The sequence below is a fragment of the Canis lupus genome, chromosome 1 (assembly GCF_048164855.1).
Source record: "Canis lupus baileyi chromosome 1, mCanLup2.hap1, whole genome shotgun sequence".
Taxonomy (NCBI): Eukaryota; Metazoa; Chordata; class Mammalia; order Carnivora; family Canidae; genus Canis; species Canis lupus.
This window is the reverse complement of record NC_132838.1, coordinates 115,738,106-115,760,485: the sequence shown is the minus strand read 5'-3', so window position 1 is coordinate 115,760,485 and position 22,380 is coordinate 115,738,106. Positions and strand designations below refer to the sequence as shown.

Below are 22,380 nucleotides of genomic sequence, written 5' to 3'. Positions count from 1 at the left end.
CTCTGCCTCTCTGTGTGTGTGTGTCTCTCATGAATAAATAAATAAAATCTTAAAAAAAAAAAAAAAGACTTTGAGGGGGATCCCTGGCTGGCTCAGCGGTTTAGCACCTGCCTTTGGCCCAGGGCGCGATCCTGGAGTCCCGGGAGTGAGCCCCGCGTCGGGCTCCTGGCATGGAGCCTGCTTCTCCCTCTGCCCGTGTCTCTGCCTCTCTCTCTCTCTCTCTCTCTCTCTATGTCTATCATGAATAAATAAAAATTTTTAAATAAATAAATAAAAAGTAGACTTTGAGAAAAGGTTAGGGGAGACAATGAATTATATATTAATTAAAATGTCAGTCTTTAGAAGATATAACAATTATAAACATATATGCAGCTAACAATAGAGCCCTATAATATATAAAGCAAAAACTGATTGGATTGAAGGGAGAAATAGACCATTCAATAATAATAGCTGTAGACTTCAATACCCATATTCATTAATAGACACAAAACTACATAGATCAACAAGGAAATAAAGGATTTGAACAACTCTGTAAACCAACTAGACCTAACAGACATATATAAAACACTTCATCTAACGTCAAAATAAACACTATTTTAAATTGTACATGGAACACTGTTTAGGGCAGACCACACACAGAAACTCAATAAATTTATAAGCATTGAAACCATATAATGTACTTTATCTAACCAAATGGAATATTAGAAATCAGTAAAGAAGGAAATCTATTCACAACTATGTGAAAATTAAACACAGTTTGAAACAAACATGGATCAATTTTAAAAATCACAACAGAATTTAGACAATACTTTGAGATGAATGAAAAAATAAACACATCAAAACTTTAAAGCTGCAGCTAACACAGTACTCAGGAGGAAAGTCATAGCTATAAATGGCTACATTAAAAACAAAGATCTCAAATCAATAACCTAACCTTCCATCTTAAGCAACCAGAAAAAGAAGAGCACATAAACATAAAGTAAGTAGAAAGAAGGAAATGATAAATATTAGAAAATATAAACAAAATAGAAAAACAACAGAGAATCAACAAAATAAAAAACTGGTTCCTTGAAAAGATAAACAAAACTGATAAACCTTTAGCTAGACTAAGAAACATAAAAGATTCAAGTTACTGATACCTGGAATAAAAGTGGGGACATTACTATTACTATTGGCCTTACAGAAATTTTAAAAATTATGAGAGAATGTTATGAACAATTATTTTATTTTAAATATTTTATTTATTCATTCATGAAAGACACACACACACACACACAAAGAGAGGCAGAGACCCAGGCAGAGGGAGAAGCAGGCTCCTCACAGGGAGCCTGATGTGGAACACAACCCAGATCCTGGGATCACGCCCTGAGCCAAAGGCAAGACGTTCAACCCCTGAGCCACCCAGATGTCCCTATTGTGAACAATTATATGAACAAATCAGATGACTCAGATGAAATGGACAAGTTCCTAGAAACACACAAACTACAATAACCTAGTCAAGAGGAGTATGTAACAGTCTTTCTGTGACAATTAAGGAGGTTGAATCAGAAAGCAGGTAAATTCTGGGATGCCTGGTGGCTCAGCGGTTGAGCGCCTGTTTTTGGCTCAGGACATGATCCCACGGTACTAGGATCGAGTCCCCCATTGGGCTCCCTGCATGGAGTCTGCTTCTCCCTCTGCCTACATCTAAGCCTCTCTCTCTTTGTCTCTCATGAATAAATAAATAAAATCTTTTTCTTTAAAGAAATTAAATAAGATGATTCCTGCAAATACTGAGTGAATGAAGTCCTACATAAAAGACTACATTTTGTATAATTCCACTTACATGATATTCTAGAACTTGCAAAACTAATATATGGTTTTAGAAGTCGAGATACTGATTTCCTTTGTAGGTGGTGAGTAGAAGGGAGCATGCAGAGGTCTGTAGGAAGAGCTGGAAAGTTCTGTTTCTCCATCCAAGTGCTGGACACAGATGTGTTCACTTTGTAAAAATCTACCAACCTGCATATACTTATGATCTTTTCCATATAAACAGTAATAAATGCCATATCCTGTTAAGCCTGATCCATGCCATGCATCTCAGCACTCATGCCCTGGCATTCTCGCTGGCTTCTGAAAGTGTCTCCCTACAATGTACCTTCGGATGCATCTACAAGTGGATTCTCTGACTGAACCCCTGTGTGCGCCCTCTGGTGTCTCTTGAGGGCTGAATGGTGTCTGAAGCCCCACACGCCCCACACCTGTAGGGCTGCTCTCCTGTGTGGACCATCTGGTGGATGCCCAGGTCCTTGCTCCAGCTGAATTGCTTCCCACAGGCCTCACACCGGAATGGTCTCCCTTCAGTGTGGACACATTGCTGCAGGTAGAGTTTGGCTCTCTGACTGAAACCTCAGACACATGTGTCACATACACATAGGCCTTGTCTCCTGCGTGGTCCTGCTGGTGTCGTGTCAGCACAGAGTGTGAAGTGAAGCTCCGGTCACATACCTTACAAGCATGGGGCTTCCTTCCCCTGTGGATCTGCAGAGCTGCCCTGCAGTGGAAGTCCTTGCCACAATCACGGCACCTGAAGGGCCTCTCACCTGTGTGGACTTGCTGGTGGATGGCCAGGTTGGAGCTGTGGCTAAAGTCCTTGCCACATTCCTCACAGGTGTGAGGTTTTTTCCCTCTGTGGTCCTTCCTGCGCCTTCTCAGAGGAGATCCTAAGCTGAAGACTCTGGTTCATTCCATACATTGGTAGGGCTTTTCTCTGGGAAGGAGCATGGGAAGGTTAAAGTCGGCTGTCCTTACACTGAAGGCTTTTCCACACCTGTCATTTGAAGAGGGCTTCTCTCCTGTATGGGTTTGCTGGTGAACTAGACGTTTCCTGAGCTGTCTGAAGTCTTGGCCACACTGCAGACAGCTATAGGGTTTTTCTCCTGAGGTATTTGCCAAGGGAGAATCCCATCATTCTCAGCCCTGACACCTGGGACAAAAAAAAATGAGATGATGAAAGTGAGCAGGGGCTTTGTCCAAGGCTGCATGGTACACCTGGACACCCTCTCAGGCAGTACTTCACAAAGTAAGGCAAAGAAGCTTCACAAAGTAGGGAAGTGTTGGGGCACTGGTCTTCATCCTCTTGGCCTTAGGTTTTTCATATTTGCTTCAGAGATAAAGAGAACATACTGAGGACCCTTTCCTTAATGAGGAAATTAAATGTTACTAAGACACTTGATTAAAATCTGTGAACTACAAATGTGTAAGTGTGGTTAAAGCATGATTTTTTTAAACAGATTTTATTTACTTATTCATGAGAGACACAGAGAGAGAGAGAGAGAGAGAGAGAGGCAGAGACACAGGCAGAGGGAGAAGCAGGCTCCATGCAGGGAGCCCGACGTGGGACTCGATCCTGGGTCTCCAGGATCACGCCCTGGGCTGAAGGCGGCGCTAAACCGCTGAGCCACCTGGACTGCCTGAAGCATGATTATCAAAAAGCTAAAAACATAACTTTCACATAAATATGAAGTGAACAGGGAGGGGCACCTAGCTGGCTCAGTTAGGGGAGTATGTGACTCTTGATCTCAGGGTTGTGAGTTCAGGCATTGTGAGTTGGGTGTAGAGCTTACTTACACACACACACACATACACACTTATGGGGATACATGCACACATGCACCAAATATGGAGTGAACATCTGTCAAGGGTTGTTACAAATTACTGGTATTGCAGTGGTGACTGCTTGTATTTGGCAGAGCTCAAAGGCAGGCAGGAGAGTAGGAAAACTTTATAGTGAAAAAGGGAAGATTTCAGGAATATGCTGATTGGAGATTATTGGCATAGAGAAGCTGGAAGTGAGCTAAAGAGAAGCAATGCATATTATATGACTGGTTTGGGAATTGAATTTGTCTTTCTATGGAAGCAGAGGCCCCCCCCCCAAAAAAAAAGGGAAGCTGGTAGTCATTGTCCAAAGCTTGAATATTGTGGGCTGATTGCTGCCAAAGTTGTAGTTTGGTTACTACAGAGTTTGTAGGTCAGAATTCTGTTGGCAGGGGCACCTGGGTGGCTCAGTCGGTTAAATGTCTGCCTTCTGCTCAGGTCAGGATTCCAGCGTCCTGGAATGAAGCTTCGCCTTTGGGCTCCCTGCTCAACAGAGTCTGCTTCTCCCTCTCCCACTCCCCCACTCATGTTTGCGTGTGCTCTCTCTCTTTGAAATAAATACAGAAATACATACACACATACAGACAATCTTTAAAAGAATTCTATTGTCATATAGGATCTGTCATTGTCTATAGATCCAGTCTGTCAAGTTTAATGGTTTCAAACAACAGCAATCATTTATTATCTTTCATGGCTTCTCTGGGTCAGGAATTCTAGAATAATGTGGCCAAACAGTTTTGGCTCAAAATTTTCATGATAGCTGAACAGTGCAGCATTCCAGGAGCCACTGGGAGCTGGTGAGACATCTCTCTTATTTCATGTAATCTCAGGGTTTCTCCATGTGGTGGTCTCTCTGTGCGGGCTAGTTTGGGCTTCTTAACAGCATGGTAGCCTAGACATCTTACATAGCAGCTCAAGGTTCTGAAGACAAGAATCCCAAGAAAGATCTGGATGGAAGCTATATCACTTTTTATGCCTAACCTCAGAATCACATAACATCATTTCCACTGTACTCACAATTTAAAAGGCCCAAGCAGATTCGGTGGAAAGGAGAAATTGTCTCCACTTCCTGATGGGGAAGTGTCAAGGTTCTGGAAGACCATGGGAGACCAAAAATATAGTTGCACACATTTTTGGAAAATACAATTTGCCATAAACTGCAAACAAATGGAAACAGAGGAAGAAGTCTTAATTTTCGTTCAACCATGAAGACTGGACATTTATACTACTGAGCTGAAACCATTTGTAGTAGGTAGGAGTTATCAAAAAAATGATCATGATCTCTAAATAAATTTTCAACAGGATCAGAGAAGATCTAGCTCCACTGAGCACATTTAAAGTAACAATGAGAGACAAAAATGAAGCTGTTTTCTGTTTACTCTCCTTGAATATTGCTTGATCAAGGTAATGATTACATAAAAATAGATCCATCAATAGACAAGAGATGGAAAAGGAAATGATAAACAGCCTATAAAACTATAATCAAAGTACTGCCACGTGTTTTTTTTTTTTTTTTTCCCTCTCTTTTGCCTAAGCTTGCACCTTAGGGCTCTGAGCTGGGCGTGGAGCTTGCTTGTGATTTTCTTTCCCTTTCTCTTTGCTCCGCCCCGCCCTACTCTCGCATGCCTGTGCTCTCTCTAAAAGATAAAAGATAAATTAAAAATAATGCTGAGCAAGTGGTAAAGGGATATGTTTTGTTATGAATTCTGACAAAATTTACATTGAAGGCTAATATTACAAAGTGGTGAAGCAAGAATTTGAACCCAGGCAGATCGGATTCTGGTATCTATGCTATTTTTTATCCTCACAACTTTATTGAGATAGAATAGACATGCAACATTGTGTAAGCTTAAAGTACAAATTTTGAGGATTAGATACATGTATATATTGTGAAACAATTACCACAATAAGGTTATTTAATATGTTCATGACATAATTATCATTTGTGTGTGTGTGTGTGTGTGTGTGTGGTGTGAACATTTAAGATCTATTCTCTTTGCAACTTTCAAATCGATAACACAGAATTTTTAACTATAGTCACCATGCTGTACATCAGACCCCCAGAATTTATCCCTCTTATAAGTGGAAGTTTTTACCCTTTGACCAACATCTCCCTGATTCCCACACCCTTCCAGGGTCCATGTTCTTAATCTCTATAATACCTTGCCAATGAGTCAATTAAGAAAAATTTCCAGGCAGCCCGGGTAGCTCAGCGGTTTAGCGCCACCTTCAGCCCAGGGTGTGATCCTGGAGACTCGGGATCAAGTCCCATGTCCGGCTCCCTGTATGGAGCCTGCTTCTCTACCTGTGTCGGTGCCTCTCTCTCTGTGTCTCTCATGAATAAATAAAACCTAAAAAAGAAAGTTTTCCCATTTCAAATATGATAACCTGGGATGGGTAGGCCTTGGGTTTTCTTTTAACTCAAAGGAGGATTTTTTTTTTTTTTTTTTTTTTTTTTTTAATAAAAAGCAGAGGGAGAGTCCTAGAAATTTACCCCAGATGGTTGCGGTTCATATTCTCCCAACAGTTCTGAGGATGCCTTGGGACCGCTTCTATTCCCCTGACTTTTTCTACTGGGGAGTAGCATGGAGCAGCAGGGGTTCCATGCTGCCAACCGAGGGCCCACCCCTGGCAGGTATTTTTATGTGCTTCCTGCTGCATCCACCAGCCTTCCTGGAGGGGATTTGTGGGTGTTGTGGCTGTTTGTCAGGACCGACTTTGGGCCTGACTTTAAGCCATGGTGCTAAGCCTTGGGGCAGCCAAGACTGTATGTCTCTTGAGGCCAAAGTAGCAGAATCCTGCGGCCCCCTGGAGGCTGGGATTGACGCCTAAAACTCCCTGGACTGGAATTAAAAGGACCATTTAAGTACACTTTATGAGTATCTCATTCTGTAGTTTCCCAGGAGTTCCACAGTTCATTTTTGGGTCGTTCATCCTTCATGCCAAGGGTTTCTTATCTCATCACCTCCCTCAAGAAGAACTTAAAATGACTTCACAATAATAGAAGCACCATCTCTCAAAACATGATTTTGTTCGTTTCCATAACTTTTTTCAACATCTAAGTGTTCAAACGTCTGACACTAATCAGGATTCCTCTAGAGAATTTTGGAATCACTACGTCCAGGAACTTTTCAAGCCTATCTGAGTAGACGTCATACAGACAATGCCCACCCAACCCAGTCAGAGCACTGCGCATGCGCTCAGGCTGACCACCGGTTGGGCAAATCACTGGGTCCATTGTGAAGCCTGCTCTGAAGCTGCCACACACTGAGGCCTGCAAGGAGATCCTGACCGGACCATCCAGAGAGGAGGCTGTGCACATGGCAACTATCCTGACAGTCTTCATATCTCTGGTGATGGCTGTGCTTGTCTGGGAGCAGGGGCCCCAGCCACCACACCCCAGGCACCCTGGTGGGGATGATAAGGCTGAGGTCAGAGCTGCCCTGCCAAGGTTGAAAGCTAAGTGTAAAAGGTATTTGTACAAGAACATGAACAGAGAGAGACTATCTTCCCTTTAATGGATTATAACCCTTGGTTTCTTTTTTTTTTTTAAGATTTTATTATTTTTTTATTATTTATTCATGAGAGACACAGAGAGAGAGGTAGAGACACAGGCAGAGGGAGAAGCAGGCTCCATGAAGCCTAATGTGGGACTCCATCCCTGGACTCCAGGATCACGCCCTGGGCCAAAGGCAGGTGCCAAACCGCTGAGCCACCCGGGGATCCCCTAACCTTTGGTTTCGTTTGATTTTGCTTTGTTTTGTTTGCATAAGGATGCCACCTTAGGCCTACATATTTGAAGACAGCATTACTTTGCCTCTAATACCAGCAGTTATTTTTTAAAAGATTTTATTTATTTATTTGAGAGAGAGAGAAAAAGCACAAGCAGGGGGAGAGGCAGAGGGAGAGGGAGAAGCAGGCTCGCTGCTGAGCAAGGGACGCTGAGATCATGACTTGAGCTGAAGGCAGTCACTTAACTGACTGAGCCACCCAGGTGCCCCCAATACCAGCAGTTTATGATCACAGGTCTGTAATCAGTGTAATACATGGAGACAAAAATTTTTTTAAATAAGACTTTTAGATTTGTCTGGGTTGCATTAAATTAGGAGATTAAAAGGAGCTCCAAAGAGCCATACAAAGCAAGCTATTTTATAGTCAAAAGCAAGCAGGAACAAGGACATTGTACTCGGTGGGGAAAAAAAATCAGATTGGTTATTGCAATGCAAGGTTATTTTCCTTTAGGGGATAGCAGGAGTGCATTAACATTACCTAATTAATGCTGATCAGGCAATTCCTGAATGGCTGGTTTAAGAATCCATTTCTAGCAGAGCTACACCCCTATCAGAATGGCTAAAATGTGACAACAGCAAATGGTGGTGAGGATGTGGAGAACTAGATCACTCACACATTGCAGTGAATATAATATACTAATACTGCACATCCACTCTTAGCAAATAATTTGGCAGTTTCTTATAACACTCACAATGTACTTACAGTATAATTCAGCAATGGAACTCTTATGCATTTATCCCAGATAATTAAAAACTATTTTCACACAAATCTGTACACAAATGTTCATACTAGCTTTATTATAGCCAAAATTTGGAAATAATTCAAATATCCTTAAGTGGAGGAATAGCTTTTTTTAAAATTGTAGCACACTAAAAAAACAGGGGTGCCTGGGTGGCTGAGTCAGTTAAGCAGCTGACTTCTACTCGGGTTGTGATCCTGGGGTCCTGAAATCAAGCACTGCATCAGGCTCCCTGTTCAGTGGGGAGCCTGCTTCTCCCTATCCCCAGCTTGTGCTCATCTCTCTCAAATAAATAAATAAAATCTTTCTTAAAAATAAAAAACAAAAACAAAGAAATTGTGGTATATTCACATCATGTAATACTACTCAACAATAAAAAGGAACAAACCATTGGTACTTGTAACTACTTGGATGGATTTTAAGGCAATTAAGCTGAGAAAAAAGAAAAAAAGCCACTCAAAATAGGTTAAATGTTCTATGACTCCATTTATATAGTATTCTTGAAATTTAAAAAAATTATTGAACTGGTAAAAATATTAATAATTGCTAGGGCTTAAGGATGTGGGGAGGGGTGGGCATGGCTATAAGGTGGTAGCATAAGGTAGCCTTGTGGTGATTAAACGGTTTTGTGTATTGTGGTGGTGGTGGCTACATGAAACTTACACAAATGATACTATTATATAGAACTGTTACATACAGAAATAAGTGCTTATAAAACTGGTAAAATCTAAAAAAAAAACTGGTAAAATCTTTTTTTAATATTGTACTATAGTTATGCAAAATATTAGCATTCGGGGTAACTGAGTGCCACAAACATGGCAGCTCCATTTATTTAGATCTTGTCACAGTTCTTTCGGCAACATTTGTAGTTTTCCATATAAAGGTCTTTCATACCTTTTATTACACTATTCCTAAGTATTTTATATTCTTTGATATTATTATAAATTGTATTTTTGTTTCATTTCATTGCTCATATAAAGTGTTGCTTTATTTATGGTCAATTGATTTTCGATAAAAGTGCCAAAGCACCTCAGCAGAGATGAAAATCTTTTTTTTTTTAAGATTTTATTATTTATTAAGCATCTGCCTTCAGCAAAGGTCATGATCCTAGAGTCCTGTAATCAAGTTCCACATAGGGCTCCCTGCTCAGTGAGGAGTCTGCTTCTCCCTCTTCCTCTGCCTGCCACTCCCCCTGCTTGTGCTCTCTATCAAATAAATTAATTAAATCTTTAAAAAGATTTTATTGAGAGAGAGCATATGAACAAGGCAGGTGGGTAAAGGGAAGGGGGAGACACTGACTTCCCACCGAGCAGGGAGCTCCATGCAGGACTCAATCCCAGGATCCTGGGATCCTTATCTGAGCCAAAGGCTCAACTGTTTGAGCCACCCAGGCACCCTTAAAGTTCTGGAACAACTGTGTGTCTATGTGAGGAAAAAATAAGTGAACTTTAATCTGTACTTTATCCCATACACAAATACTAATTCTAGGTGAAGCATATACCTAAAAATTAAAAGCTAAGACTATCAAGCATCTGGAAGAAAACAGGACTTTCTAGCTAATCTTTAATCATTGAGCTGCATTTAGTTCTAATATTAAAGAACATAATCTGTATGGTTAGTCTGTTGATAGTTGTTGAATCTTGTTTACGACCCAACATGTGGTCTATCATAGTGTTTCCTATATAATTGAAAAGCAAGCATGTTCTGTGGTAGAGAGTGTATAGAGATTATCATTAAATAAATATCAATTAGGTAAAGTTTGTTGATAGTATTGTTTAAATCTGTTGCATTGGGACACCTGGGTGGCTCAGAGATTGAGTGTCTCCCCACAGGGAGCCTGCTTCTTCCTCTGCCTCTCATGAATAAATAAATAAAATCTTTAAAAATAAATAAATAAATCTTTTGCATTCAGGGCTTTTCCAGATTTTAATCCATTCAGAAAGGCCTAAGTATCATCGTAGCTCTCATTTCTCTTTACTTCCACAGTCTCTTCATCTGTCCTCCTTCATCTCTGTCCCCATAAAATGCACTGAATTTAGCTATGGAGAGTCACACAGCGATCTGTTCACCTAAAAGAGGGCTTATTTATATCAGAAATTCAATTCAATGCTTATCTCCACCACTCTCCGCCCCATATAAAAGCATGATTTTTATCTTGTCAAGATTGTTCTTGCTGTCATGGAAGTGAAGGCTTTTCATATTCTTCTACACTCTAATTGCAATGAAAATTGAAATCCTGTGTTTAATAAGCTCCTTCTCACTTCCCACTACATCCTTATACTAATATGCATGGCAGTAATTGTATTCATTGGGTGTAATTTGAAGATTTGTCAAGCGAGAAGTAGGGTATAAATGGATGAATGCAGTGGTTTTGTAGCAGGTACATCTAGAAGGTATGGTGCTTGATAGTATATTTTCCTTATAGTGCTTTAGTTATTTTAACTCTAGAAATTCCATGTCAATTACCTTATGTTGTACTCCAAGAATTCCTTGCTGTCCCAATCCATTTGGGTCCTGACTTTCCAATACTAAGGGATACTATATTAACTAAATTAATCTGATTTTCAAGTTTCAGAAAGCAAACAGCAAGTTTGGATAAGAGCTTGTCAGAAACATTTTTTTTTCCTAAATTCAAATTGTGACATATTTATTTTTTCAACAGATTACTAGCTTTTAAAAAAATTATTTTATTTATTTATTCATGAGAGACAGAGAGAGAGAGAAGCAGACACACAGGCAGAGGGAGAAGCAGGCTCCACGCAGGGAGCTCAACGCGGGACTCAATCCCGGGACTCTAGGACCACGCGGCGGGCCAAAGGCAGGCGCCAAACCGCTTAGCCACCCAGGGATCCCCAGATTACTAGATTTTTAAAAAAAGATTTTATTTATTTATGAGAGACACACAGAAAGAAGCAGAGAGAGAAGCAGGCCCCCTGCAGGAGCCCGATGCAGGACTCAATCTCCTGACCGGGATCATGCCCTGAGTGGAAGGCAGGCGCTAAGCCACTAAGCCATCCAGGCGTCCCTCAATAGATTACTAGATTTGATTTGTGCATTTATAACATTGCATATTTTCATAACCAATTCTGGGCATATTATCCTTTTGTGTTTCTTTAGCAAGTTTTGACATTAGGATTATAAATTTATAGAAATAGATAACTTGCTTTCTCAGTCTGTGTCCTCAAAGAGTTCCTAAAACATTTCATAGATTTCATCTATTATATATATATATATAGTTTGGTATCTTCCTTATTATAGCTGTGTGATATTTAAAATAATTTTGGGGACAGCCCCGGTGGCGCAGCGGTTTAGCGCCGCCTGCAGCCCGGGGTGTGATCCTGGAGATCCAGGATCGAGTCCCACGTCGGGCTTCCTGCATGGAGCCTGCTTCTCCCTCTGCCTGTGTCTCTGCCTCTCTCTGAATGAATAAATAAACCAATCTTTAAAAAAATAAAATAAAATAAAATAATTTTGGTCTAATTTTAAAATGTTCGTTTTGGAGGGGAATCTATTAAGTCAATTCTGATGTCAATTCAGTTTCTTTATAAAAATCACATGCTTTGTCGAGATTTTCAGATATGGTATAAAAATATCTATAGTACTTTTACATTTTTAAATTAAGATAAAATCCATATACTATTATATATTCATTCATTTTTTAAAAATATTTTATTTATTAATGAGAGACACACAGAGAGAGAGAGGCAGAAACACAGGCAGAGGGAGAAGCAGGCTCCATGCAGGGAGCCTGACGTGGGACTCGATCCAGGGTCTCCAGGATCAGGCCCTGGGGCTGAAGGCAGCGCTAAACCGCAAAGCCACCTGGGCTGCCCTTCATTCTTTTAAAGTACATTGTTCAGTGGCTTTTAGTATATTCGCAAAGTTGTGTAACCTACACCACAAATCTCAGAACACTGTCATTACCTGAAAAAATAAAGGCCTTTTAAAATTAAATATGTAGTCAGGGCGCCTGGGTGGCTCAGCAGTTGAGTGATTGCCTTTGACTCAGGGAGCGATGCTGGAGTCCTAGGATCGAGTTCCACATCGGGCTTCCTGCATGGAGCCTGCTTCTCCCTCTGCCTGTGTCTCTGTCTCTCATGAATAAATAAATATGAATAAATAAATAAAATCTTTTAAAAATAATAAAATTAAATTAAATATGTAGTCATTTCAATTTCACAATGCTGTTTATCTATCATCCATACTTCCCTACATAATGGCTAAAGTTTGTCTATTTTTTTTCTGTCAAATTATCAGATTTTCTATTTGTTTGTACTTTTCTCATCTGTTTCTGCATAATAATGTCTTTCTCTACTCATATTTTAGACTTATTTTTGCTTAAATTCCTTGAGTTCTATACTGAGTTTATTAATGATCTCTCTAGTATTTTAATATATACATGCATATTGGTTTCTAAAACTTCCAGTGCAACCAATACAACCAACTTCCAGTACAATTCGCAGATTTTTCAATTTTGTTCACTTTCATTCACATTTAAATAATATATATATATGGGACGCCTGGGTGGCTCAGTAGTTAAGCATCTGCCTTTGGCTCAGGGAGTGATCCTGGTGTCCCGGGATTGAGTCCCCTATCAGGCTCCCTGCATGGAGCCTGCTTCTCCCTCTGCCTATGTCTCTGCCTCTTTCTGTGTTTCTCATGAATAATAAAATCGTAAAAAAATATATATATATTTACACACACACACACACACACACACACACACTAAAGGACTTAGTTCCCTAACCCATGTTAACCAATAGGGAGCACTTAGTTAAAATTCATATATTTAGGGATGCTTGGGTGGCTCAGTGGTTGAGCATCTGCCTTTGGCTCAGGGAGTAACCCCGGGGTCCTGGGATCAAGTCTCACATCAGGCTTCCCACAGGGAGCCTGCTTCCCCCTCTGCCTATGTCTCCATTCTCTGTGTCTCTCATGAATAAAGTCTTTTAAAAATAATAAAATAAAATTCAGATATTTGATGGCTATACTATTATTACCGTTTTATCCATTCTGGTCAAATAATGTGGCCTATAGGTTTTCTGCTTGGGGTGGGGAGACGACTAAATATTAGGAAAAATATTCTTACCTCTTCCTGTTTGATAGCTGTGCTTTCAACTACTCATCATTATATCCACAGGGTCTCTGACTGGCATTAATTTTTGTGCAAGCATAGAAGATGATGTCTGAAGGAAGACTATCCACAAATTCTTCTTTTTTTTCTTTTTAAAATTCCATGCTGAATAATGAGGGATGAGAAAAGCTTTCCTATACTAATTACATTCATTTCTCTTTTTTTCATTATGAATTCTTCGATTTAGACAAAGATAAGCAACATGGTTAAAATCCCTTCCACAAACAGGGGCACTTGGCTGGCTCAGTCAGAAGACTGTGTGACTCTTGATCTCACAGTCATGAGTTCAAACCTCACACAGGGTATAGAGATTACTTAAATAAACTTAAAAAAAATCCTTTCCACAAATAATAATGAAGGTAACTATGAAAATGAATGTATCAATAATAATAGTGGACAAGTTTTACTAAACATTTACTATGTAATAGGAATAGTTCTAAGCACTTTACATTTATTAATTCATTGAATCCTCACAACAAACCAATACATACAGCATGATTATCTTTAATAATACATAGGAAATAAAAATGCCACTAACATATATAAGTAAAAAGTAAAAACAAAACAAACAAAACTGGAAAGATAAACAACACTTGGATAACAGCAGTTAATTACCTATTTAGTAGGAGACTGAGGTGGATGAAAATGAACAAAACAGTTTACAGAGAGAAAAGGTGCATAGTTTCAGCAATTAAAATAGATCTTTTAAAAGACACAAACAAACATCCAAACATAAATTTTGGGTCATAGTAATCAGGGCAGATTTAATAACTGCAAATGCTTAGATGCAAACAAAACACAAGTAATAAAGTCATTTTAAAAAGCCATTAAGTATATAGAAGTCATTTTAAAAAATCTGTATTTACTGAAATGGCAACCATATATTTTGGCATGATCAAAACAGGCAAAGGAATAACATGCATACTATGACTTTGAAAACAAAGTCTGGTAGGATTTGCTCTACTAACTTAAGAGTAATCATTGATAGTTGCTATGATTACTGATAATCTTGGCTTTTTAGTTTCTGGTTTCCTGATTTTCTGAAAACACAAATTTGTGAAATGAAACAAAAAATTATTACTGACTTCAAAAACAAGGTTATAATTCTACAATTAAAAAAATACAAGGTTACACAATTTTAAACAGTGCAATATTGATGTAAGCACAAATATATAGATCAGAGAAGAAAAATACAAGCAAATATAAACAATAATATAATGTCTCACCAAAAAGGTAAAACAAACAAATGGGGAAGAAAAGAATTATTGAACAACGGCCCAAGACTGGGGAACAGGGGGTGGGCAAATGTCAACTTAGAATCTTAATTCATAACTTAGAGTGAAATACATTTGAATTAAAAAGAAATGTAAAATAAAATTTAAAAAGAAAAAATAGTGAAAGAGTAACTATCAAACGAATTATTTTTTTTGTTTAAAGGTGACAAAAGTAACTTTTATTATTCATCAGTATGAATTCCCTGATGACGAATGAGATCTGAGCCACTACTAAATGCCTTCCCACATTCCTTACAGTTATACGGTTTCTCACCAGTATGAATTCTCAGATGTCGTGTAAGGTTTGAGCATTTATTAAAGGCCTTTCCACATTCATTACATTCATATGGTTTTTCATCTGTATGAATTCTCTGATGTTGAAAAAGTTGTGAGTTCTGGGTAAAGGCCTTCCCACATTCAAGACATTCAAAGGGTTTCTCACCAGCATGGATTCTCTGATGTTGACGAAGTTGTGAGCTCTGAGTAAAAGCTTTCCCACATTCCTTACAATCATAGGGCTTCTCCCCAGTGTGAATTCTTTGATGATTAGTAAGTGCTGAGCCACTACTAAAAGCTTTGCCACATTCCTTGCACTCATAGGGTTTTTCACCAGTATGAATTCTCTGATGCTGAACAAGCTTTGAGCTCTGAGTAAAAGCTTTGCCACATTCTTTACATTCATAGGGTTTCTCACCTGTATGAATTCTCACATGTTGAAAAAGTTGTGAGCTCTTAGTAAAGGCTTTTCCACATACTTTACATTCGTAAGGTTTTTCACCAGTGTGAATTCTCTGATGGTCAATAAGATTTGAGCAATAACTAAAGGCTTTCCCACATTCCTTACATTCATAGGGTTTCTTACCAGTGTGAATTCTCTGATGTTGAGAAAGGTATGAGCTACAACTGAAGGCTTTGCCACATTCCTTACATTCAAAGGGTTTTTCACCAGTGTGAATTTTCAGATGTCGAGTAACATGGGAGCCACAACTAAAGAATTTCCCACACTCCTTACATTCATAAGATTTTTCACCAATATGAATTCTCTGATGTTGAATAAATTGTGCATTCTGACTAAAGACCTTTCCACATTTCTTACATTCATAGGGTTTCTCTTCATTGTTAATTATCTGATGCAAAGTAAAGAATGTCTGTTGAATAAATGTGGGCATGTATTCATGAGAGAATATTTCTTGGTTGAAATGCCCACTTTGATATCCCAGTTGTTTTTCAAAGTGGTTTCTATATTCCAAAATGTCTCTAAAACTGGAGTACTCAAGGCCATGCTTTGTAAGTCCCATTATCTCCCTCTGGCATGATTCTATTTCATAAACTTCCTTCTTCAGAGATAGTAACTTGGTTTCACACATTGATTCCAGATCTGAAAGAAAATAAAATGGTAAATATATTTTTTAAACATTTTATTTATTTATACATGAGAGACACAGAGAGGGTAAGACAGAGGCAGAGACACAGGCAGAGGGAGAAGGAGGCTCCATGCAGGGAGCCTGATGTGGACTCCATCCTGGGTCTCCAGGATCATGCCCTGGACTGAAGGCTGTGCTAAACCACTGAGCCACCGGGGACGCCCAAAATGGTAAATATTCTTACACCCCTCCACTCCCACCACCCATTTATGAAAAGTTAAACTTTTATATGAGAAATGGAAAAATTAAAGTGAAAATAATATCTGGTAGTAAATGACATATAGTTCTCAACTATATCTGTTTAATCTGAAAATGGACCCAAAAATGCACTGAAATTAATGAGATATAATGCAGAATGCAGAGGGAGGAGACTATAGAAAAAGGAAACCACAGTGATTTTCAAATACTGATGTGGATCAGAATCATAAGGAAAGGACAGTAAATATATAATACTTGGGCATATGAAAAGATTACAGGTTGTATATACATCTGTATAAGCATGCATGTGTGTACATGTAAGAAACCAAAGTGGACCATCATACCATATGTATTACAAAAAGTATTAAAGACCTTTAATAGAGGTCAGAAAATCATTCCACTCCCTGAGAGGAATAAATGCACACAGGGGAAGATTCTTGGGCTCTGTAGTATAATAAAAAATAAGTTTGGTCTTTGTCCCTTGTTTCTAACACAGAGCTTCAAAAACCCTTGGAATTTCCTGATAGGAGTGTTTTTTGCTATGAGGTGACTCATGGCAGATCCCTAGATAGCTACAGGATGGGGTTCACCAGAAAGATCTAGCATGTTGTTAGGAGATTGGGACTTTCGGCTACTGGACCTCTGGGGAAGAGAGAGAAGCCAGAGATTGAATGGCCAATGACACTCACTCAATCATGCCAATGTGATTGAACCTCAATAAAAATTCTGGACACCAAAGCTCAATGGAGCTTTCTGGTTGGTGAACACACTTGATGTGCCATGAAAATGACACACTTTCAAGGAGAGGACATGGAACCTCTACATCCGTAAACCTACTACTAGATGTTCCTTAAAATATATCCTTCAAAGTAAAATTGCAATTTTAAGTATACAACTTTCTGGAGTTCTGTGAATCATTCTAGCAAATAACTGAACTTGCAGGAGCTGTGAAAATCCCCAAATTTATGGCCAGTAGCTCAGACATGCAGGTGTCTAAGAACCCTGAGACTTGAAGCTGGCATCTACAGTGAGGGCAGTCTTGGGGCACCTGGATGGCTCAGTCAGTTAAGCGTCTGGCTTCAGGACATCTGGGTGACTCGGTGGTTGACCTTCTGCCTTCGGCTCAGGGTGTGATCCTGGAATCCCAGGATCGAGTCCTGTGGGATTGAGTCCCACATTGGGCTTCCTGCATGCAGCCTGCTTCTCCCTTTCCCTGTGTCTTTGCCTCTTTCTGTCTGTCATGAATAAATAGATAAAATCTTAAAAAAGAAAAGTGTCTGCCTTCAGTTCTGGTCATGATTCCAGGGTCTTGGAATACCAGGCCCACATTGGGCTCCCTGCTCAGTGAGGAGTCTGCTTCTCCCTCTTCTTTTCCCTCTGCCCCTTCTTCCATTCATGCTCATGCATGCACGCTCTCTCGTGCAAATAAATAAATAAGATCATTAAAAGAGTAAAATAAAAGTGAGGGCAGCCTTGTGTAAACTCTGTTAACCTGTGGGGTCTAGGTTAACTCTGGACAGTTAGTGTCAGAACTGCAGCACTCCCAGATGCAGTGGAAAATGAACAGAATCCAAAATAAGGATCTATTGGCCGAAATTTGAAAGAGATTACAGAAGGCTAGCCAAAAGGGGGGGCAGAGCCTGAAATAAATATAAGGTATTTAACTAAATTTTTAAAAAAGATTTTATTTATTTATGAGAGAGAGAGAGAAAGAGAAAGAGAAAGGCAGAGACACAGGCAGAGGGAGAAGCAGGCTCCATGCAGGAAACCTGATGTGGGACTCAATCCCAGGTCTCCAGGATCACACCCTGGGCTGAAGGGAGGCGCTAAACCACTGAGCCACCCAGGGATCCCCAGTACTGAACTAAATTGATGTGACTAGCAGATAGGGAAGACTCAGAGTATGTTATGTTTTGGTGGTTCAGTAAAAATACCATTTGCTTTGGAATTTTGTGGTGCTGATCTTGGGAGAAGAGAGAGACTTGCTCATGTACTACTGCAGGGGCTGAGAGAGGAGGCAGCTAAAGTTTAAGGCAGACACAAAGAAAATAAGACACAGTGTAAAATACTGTCATGGAAAGATAATAGAAAGTGAAAACAAGCTGACTAGCAAGGAATTCCAACTCTGATTCTTCTACCAGACTTTTACATTATTTGTTCCCTCACTTCCTGCAGGTCTTGGTTTGATATCACCTCATCAAAGAGGACTTCTCTAACTTCCCTTCATATCACATACCACCACCTGACATTATAACATATCTATTTTTCTTAAGGACTTTATTTGAGAGAGAAGTAGAGAGCACAAGCAAGGAGAGAGGCAGGAGAGGGAGAAACAGGCTCTCCACTGAGCAGGGAGCCTGATACGGGGCTCCATCTCAGGACCCTGGGATCATGACCTCAGCTGCAGGCAGACCCTTAACCAACTGAGCCACCCAGCTGCCCTCAAAATGTACCTTTTTTTTTTCTCTCTCACCCTCTAGAACACAGACTCCAGAAGAGCAAAATTCTGAATGTTTTGTTCAATGATATAATCCCAGCAGTGGGACCAATATTTACTATACAGTTATGCTCTTCTGGAGCATTTTGGATAAGGTAACACTTTATCCTAAATCTCCCCTTCTTGACACCTCTTCCTTCCTATTACAGGCCTTTTTGGTTTTCCCAACACTGTCATCATGGAAGATAACTACAATCACCTGCAAAACTCCGAACTATTATTTCAGTATGGATTTTCCACTTCTGCATATTTAGCCTCTGACTTTCTGCTATGCTCCCTGATTCTCTTTACTAGAGTCTACTTTGTGGAAATTCTTTATGGATATATTCTAGCACTACTTTTTGATGCCCAAGTTCTTAATAGCTGACATAATTAGCAAACTATAGCACCTGGCAGACTCCCTTGCACAAATCAGTAAATGAAAAACACTGGGTAAAGGAAAAATGTGCAACAAACTGATGAGTCACTGGCAAGTAATATCCATGAAGACATGGTGCACACACACACACATTATTTTGGGGGTGGTAACCAAAAAAACATTTAGACAAGTCTAAGAGGAAGAAAAGTTAGTAAGGAACTAAATCTAAAATATGGTTAAAAGTGTTTTATTGGAGGGGAAGTGAAGGGTACTTCCTACTTGAAATTATGAGGTGTGTTGGAGAAGAAAAGCAGAAGGAGTAATAAGTGAGAGAAGTAATGAAACAGCTCATTTGTAAACTCATGCCAAGAGGACTTGGTTATCCTCACAAGCCTAGATAATATCTCAAGGTGTTGAGTTTACCTGTAGTGCCTTGCTTCTGCCCAATCATTTCTCACTCACCTGAACACAGGCCTCTTGTCAGCTCTCTGCCAACCATCCAGGGCTCTTTTCCTTGTTCCAGTAAGGAGATAACTTGAGGCTTAGGAATGTAAAGTCCTGCTCACAAGAAAAGATATGGGACATAGTTATGCTGTGGGTAAACCAGATCTGGAAATCAGATCCAGTCCCTTGATGACCAAAGAGGAGATGCCACTACAGGAACAGCCAAAGAAAGAGGATGAAGCTTCTGCCACAGTCACTGGAGTTGCCCATTTCCAACTCTTCCTTTTCATTGCAGCTCAAACCACTTATTTGGGGATAGGGAGCAGAAATTCAGCCGGTAACTCGAAAAGCTGCTGGGAAATTCACTGTGGAAGGAACATTCCAGAGGAGAACTCTAAACTACTGGTATAGAAGCCCTTACCCATTGACAGCAGATTGCTATAGTTCTCCAACATCACATCTCTGTACAAGTCTCTCTGACCAGGGTCCAGGCACTCCCACTCCTCCTGTGAGAAGTCTATAGACACATCACTGAACATCACTGATCCCTGAAACAATAAACATATATATTATTTGTGTAATAAAAGTAATTCAGACATTACTGCACTTGTACCATGGGTTAAAGTAAATGAGTGACTGAATTGTTATCACTCAGAACCAGTATCTTAGGATCTTAAAAAGAGATGCAAGAGTAACTAGTTTATTTTATAATAAAATATCTAGAGGATACATGGCTAGCTCAGTTGGTAAAGCATGTTGACTCTTGATCTTGGGGTTTTAAGTTCAAGGCTCATGTTTGGTGTAGAGAGTACTTAAAAAAATAAATCTTTGGACAGCCCGGGTGGCTCAGCGGTTTAGCGCTGCCTTTAGCTCATGGCCTGATCCTGAAGACCTGGGATTGAGTCCCACATTGGGCTCCCTGCATGGAGCCTGCTTCTCTCTCTCTCTCTCTCTCTCTCTCTCTCTCTCTCTCAGTCTCTGTGTGTCTCTCATGAATAAATAAATAAAATCTTTTTTTTAAATAAATAAATAAATAAAAATAAGTCTTTAAAAAAAATCTATGAATAAACTTAAACAAAAATGTGAAAGATTCATGCTCTGAAAACTATAAAATACTGATGAAAGAAGTTAAAGACAACATAAACAAAAGGAGACATTCTGCGCTCATGGACTAGAAGAACAAGTACTATTAAAATGTCGATAATACCCAAAGGCAATCTACAGATTTAATGCAATCCCTATCAGGGATGCCTGGGTGGCTCAGCAGTTGAGCATCTCCCTTCGGCTCAGGGTGCGATCCTGGGGTGCCAGGATCAAGTTCCACATCAGGCTCCCTGCATGTAGCCTGCTTCTCCCTCTGCCTGTGTCTCTGCCTCTTTCTTACTGTGTCTCTCATGAATAAATAAATAAAATCTTTAAAAAAAATACAATAAAATAAAAATAATAATGCAATCCTTATCAAAATATCAACAGTATTTTTCACAGAAATAGAACAAACACTCCTAATGCTTGTATGGAACCACAAAGACCCGAATAGCCAAAGCACTCTTGAAAAGGAAAGAAAAAATGGAGGTACCACAATTCCAGGCTTCAAGTTAAGTTTTAAAGCTGTAGTAGTCAAAATAAAAATAAAAATAAAATAAAATTAAATTAAATTAAAAAATAAAGCTGTAGTAATCAAAACAGTATGGTACTGGCACAAAAATAGGCACATAAACCAAATGGAACAGAACACAAAGCCCAGAAATGAACCCAAAATTATATGATCAATTCATCTTTGACAAGAGGAAAGAATATACATTGGGAAAAAGACAGTCTCTTCAACAAATGGTATTGGGAAAACTCAACAGTTACATGCAAAAGAATGAAACTGGACCACATTCTTACACCATACATAAAAACAAACTCAAAATGAATTAAAAACCTAAGTGTAAGACCTGAAACCATAAAAGTCCTAGGAGAGATTACAGGGAGTAATTTCTCTGACATCAGCTGTAACATCTTTCTAGATATGTATCCTGAGATAAGAGAAATAAAAGCAATTTTAAAAAAAATATTTTATTTATTAATTCATGGGAGACACAGAGAGAGAGAGACAGAGACATAGGCAGAGGGAGGAGAAGCAGACTCCATGCAAAGAGCCCGATGCAAGACTCGATCCTGGGACTCTGGGATCATGCCTTGGGCCGAAGGCAGACACTCAACTACTGAGCCACCCAGGCATCCCAATAAAAGCGAAATTAAACTACTGGGACTACATCAGAATAAAAAGTTTCTCCAAAGCAAAGGAAACAATCAACAAAACTAAAAGACAACCTACTAAATAGGAAAAGATATTTACAAACATATTTGATAAAGGGTTAGTATCCAAAATACATACAGAACTAATAAACCTCAATACTCAAAAAACAAATAATCCAATGTAAAAGTGGGCAAAGGCCCTGAGCAGATATTCTTCTAAAGAAGACAGATGGCCAACAGACACATGAAAAGATGCTCAACATCATTCATTATCAGGGAAATACAAATCAAAATCACAATGAGATATTGCCTCACACCTGTCAGAATAGCTAAAATCAACAACACAAGAAACAACAGGTGTTGGCGAGGATGTGGAGAACAAGGAATCCTCTTCTACTGTTGGTGGGAATGCAAACTGGTGCAGCCACTTTGACAGTATGGAAGTTCCTCAAAAAATTAAAAATAGAACTATCTTATAATCCAGTAATTGCATTCTGGTATTTACTCAAAGAATACAAAAACACTAACTCGGGACGCCTGGGTGGCTCAGCGGTTTGGTGCCTGCCTTTGGCCCAGGTTGTGATCCTGGAGACCCAGGATCGAGTCCTGTGTCAGGCTCCCTGTGGAGCCTGCTTCTCCCTCT

General features: G+C 39.4%; 1 protein-coding gene and 1 long non-coding RNA gene across 6 annotated transcripts in view; one reads left to right on the top strand and one right to left on the bottom strand.

Annotated features, from left to right (window-relative positions):
* The first annotated feature begins 6,700 nt into the window (after positions 1-6,700).
* On the top strand, positions 6,701-13,466 carry LOC140637601 (uncharacterized). The gene is made up of 2 exons (XR_012034701.1): positions 6,701-7,108; positions 13,308-13,466. It is a non-coding gene; the product is annotated as an uncharacterized lncRNA (long non-coding RNA).
* Positions 13,467-13,732: 266 nt separating this feature from the next.
* The window catches only part of ZNF383 (zinc finger protein 383), an 83,283-nt gene continuing 74,635 nt past the window's right edge, over positions 13,733-22,380 (bottom strand). For all 5 annotated transcript variants that reach the window (XM_072833842.1, XM_072833921.1, XM_072833673.1 and 2 more), the window contains 3 exons: positions 19,918-20,044; positions 19,515-19,610; positions 13,733-15,953 (listed from right to left, as the gene is read on the bottom strand). In XM_072833842.1, coding sequence (XP_072689943.1) covers positions 14,758-15,953; positions 19,515-19,610; positions 19,918-20,044 — 1,419 coding nt within the window. In that variant the 3' untranslated portion in view covers positions 13,733-14,757. The remainder of the gene's footprint in view (positions 15,954-19,514; positions 19,611-19,917; positions 20,045-22,380) is intronic.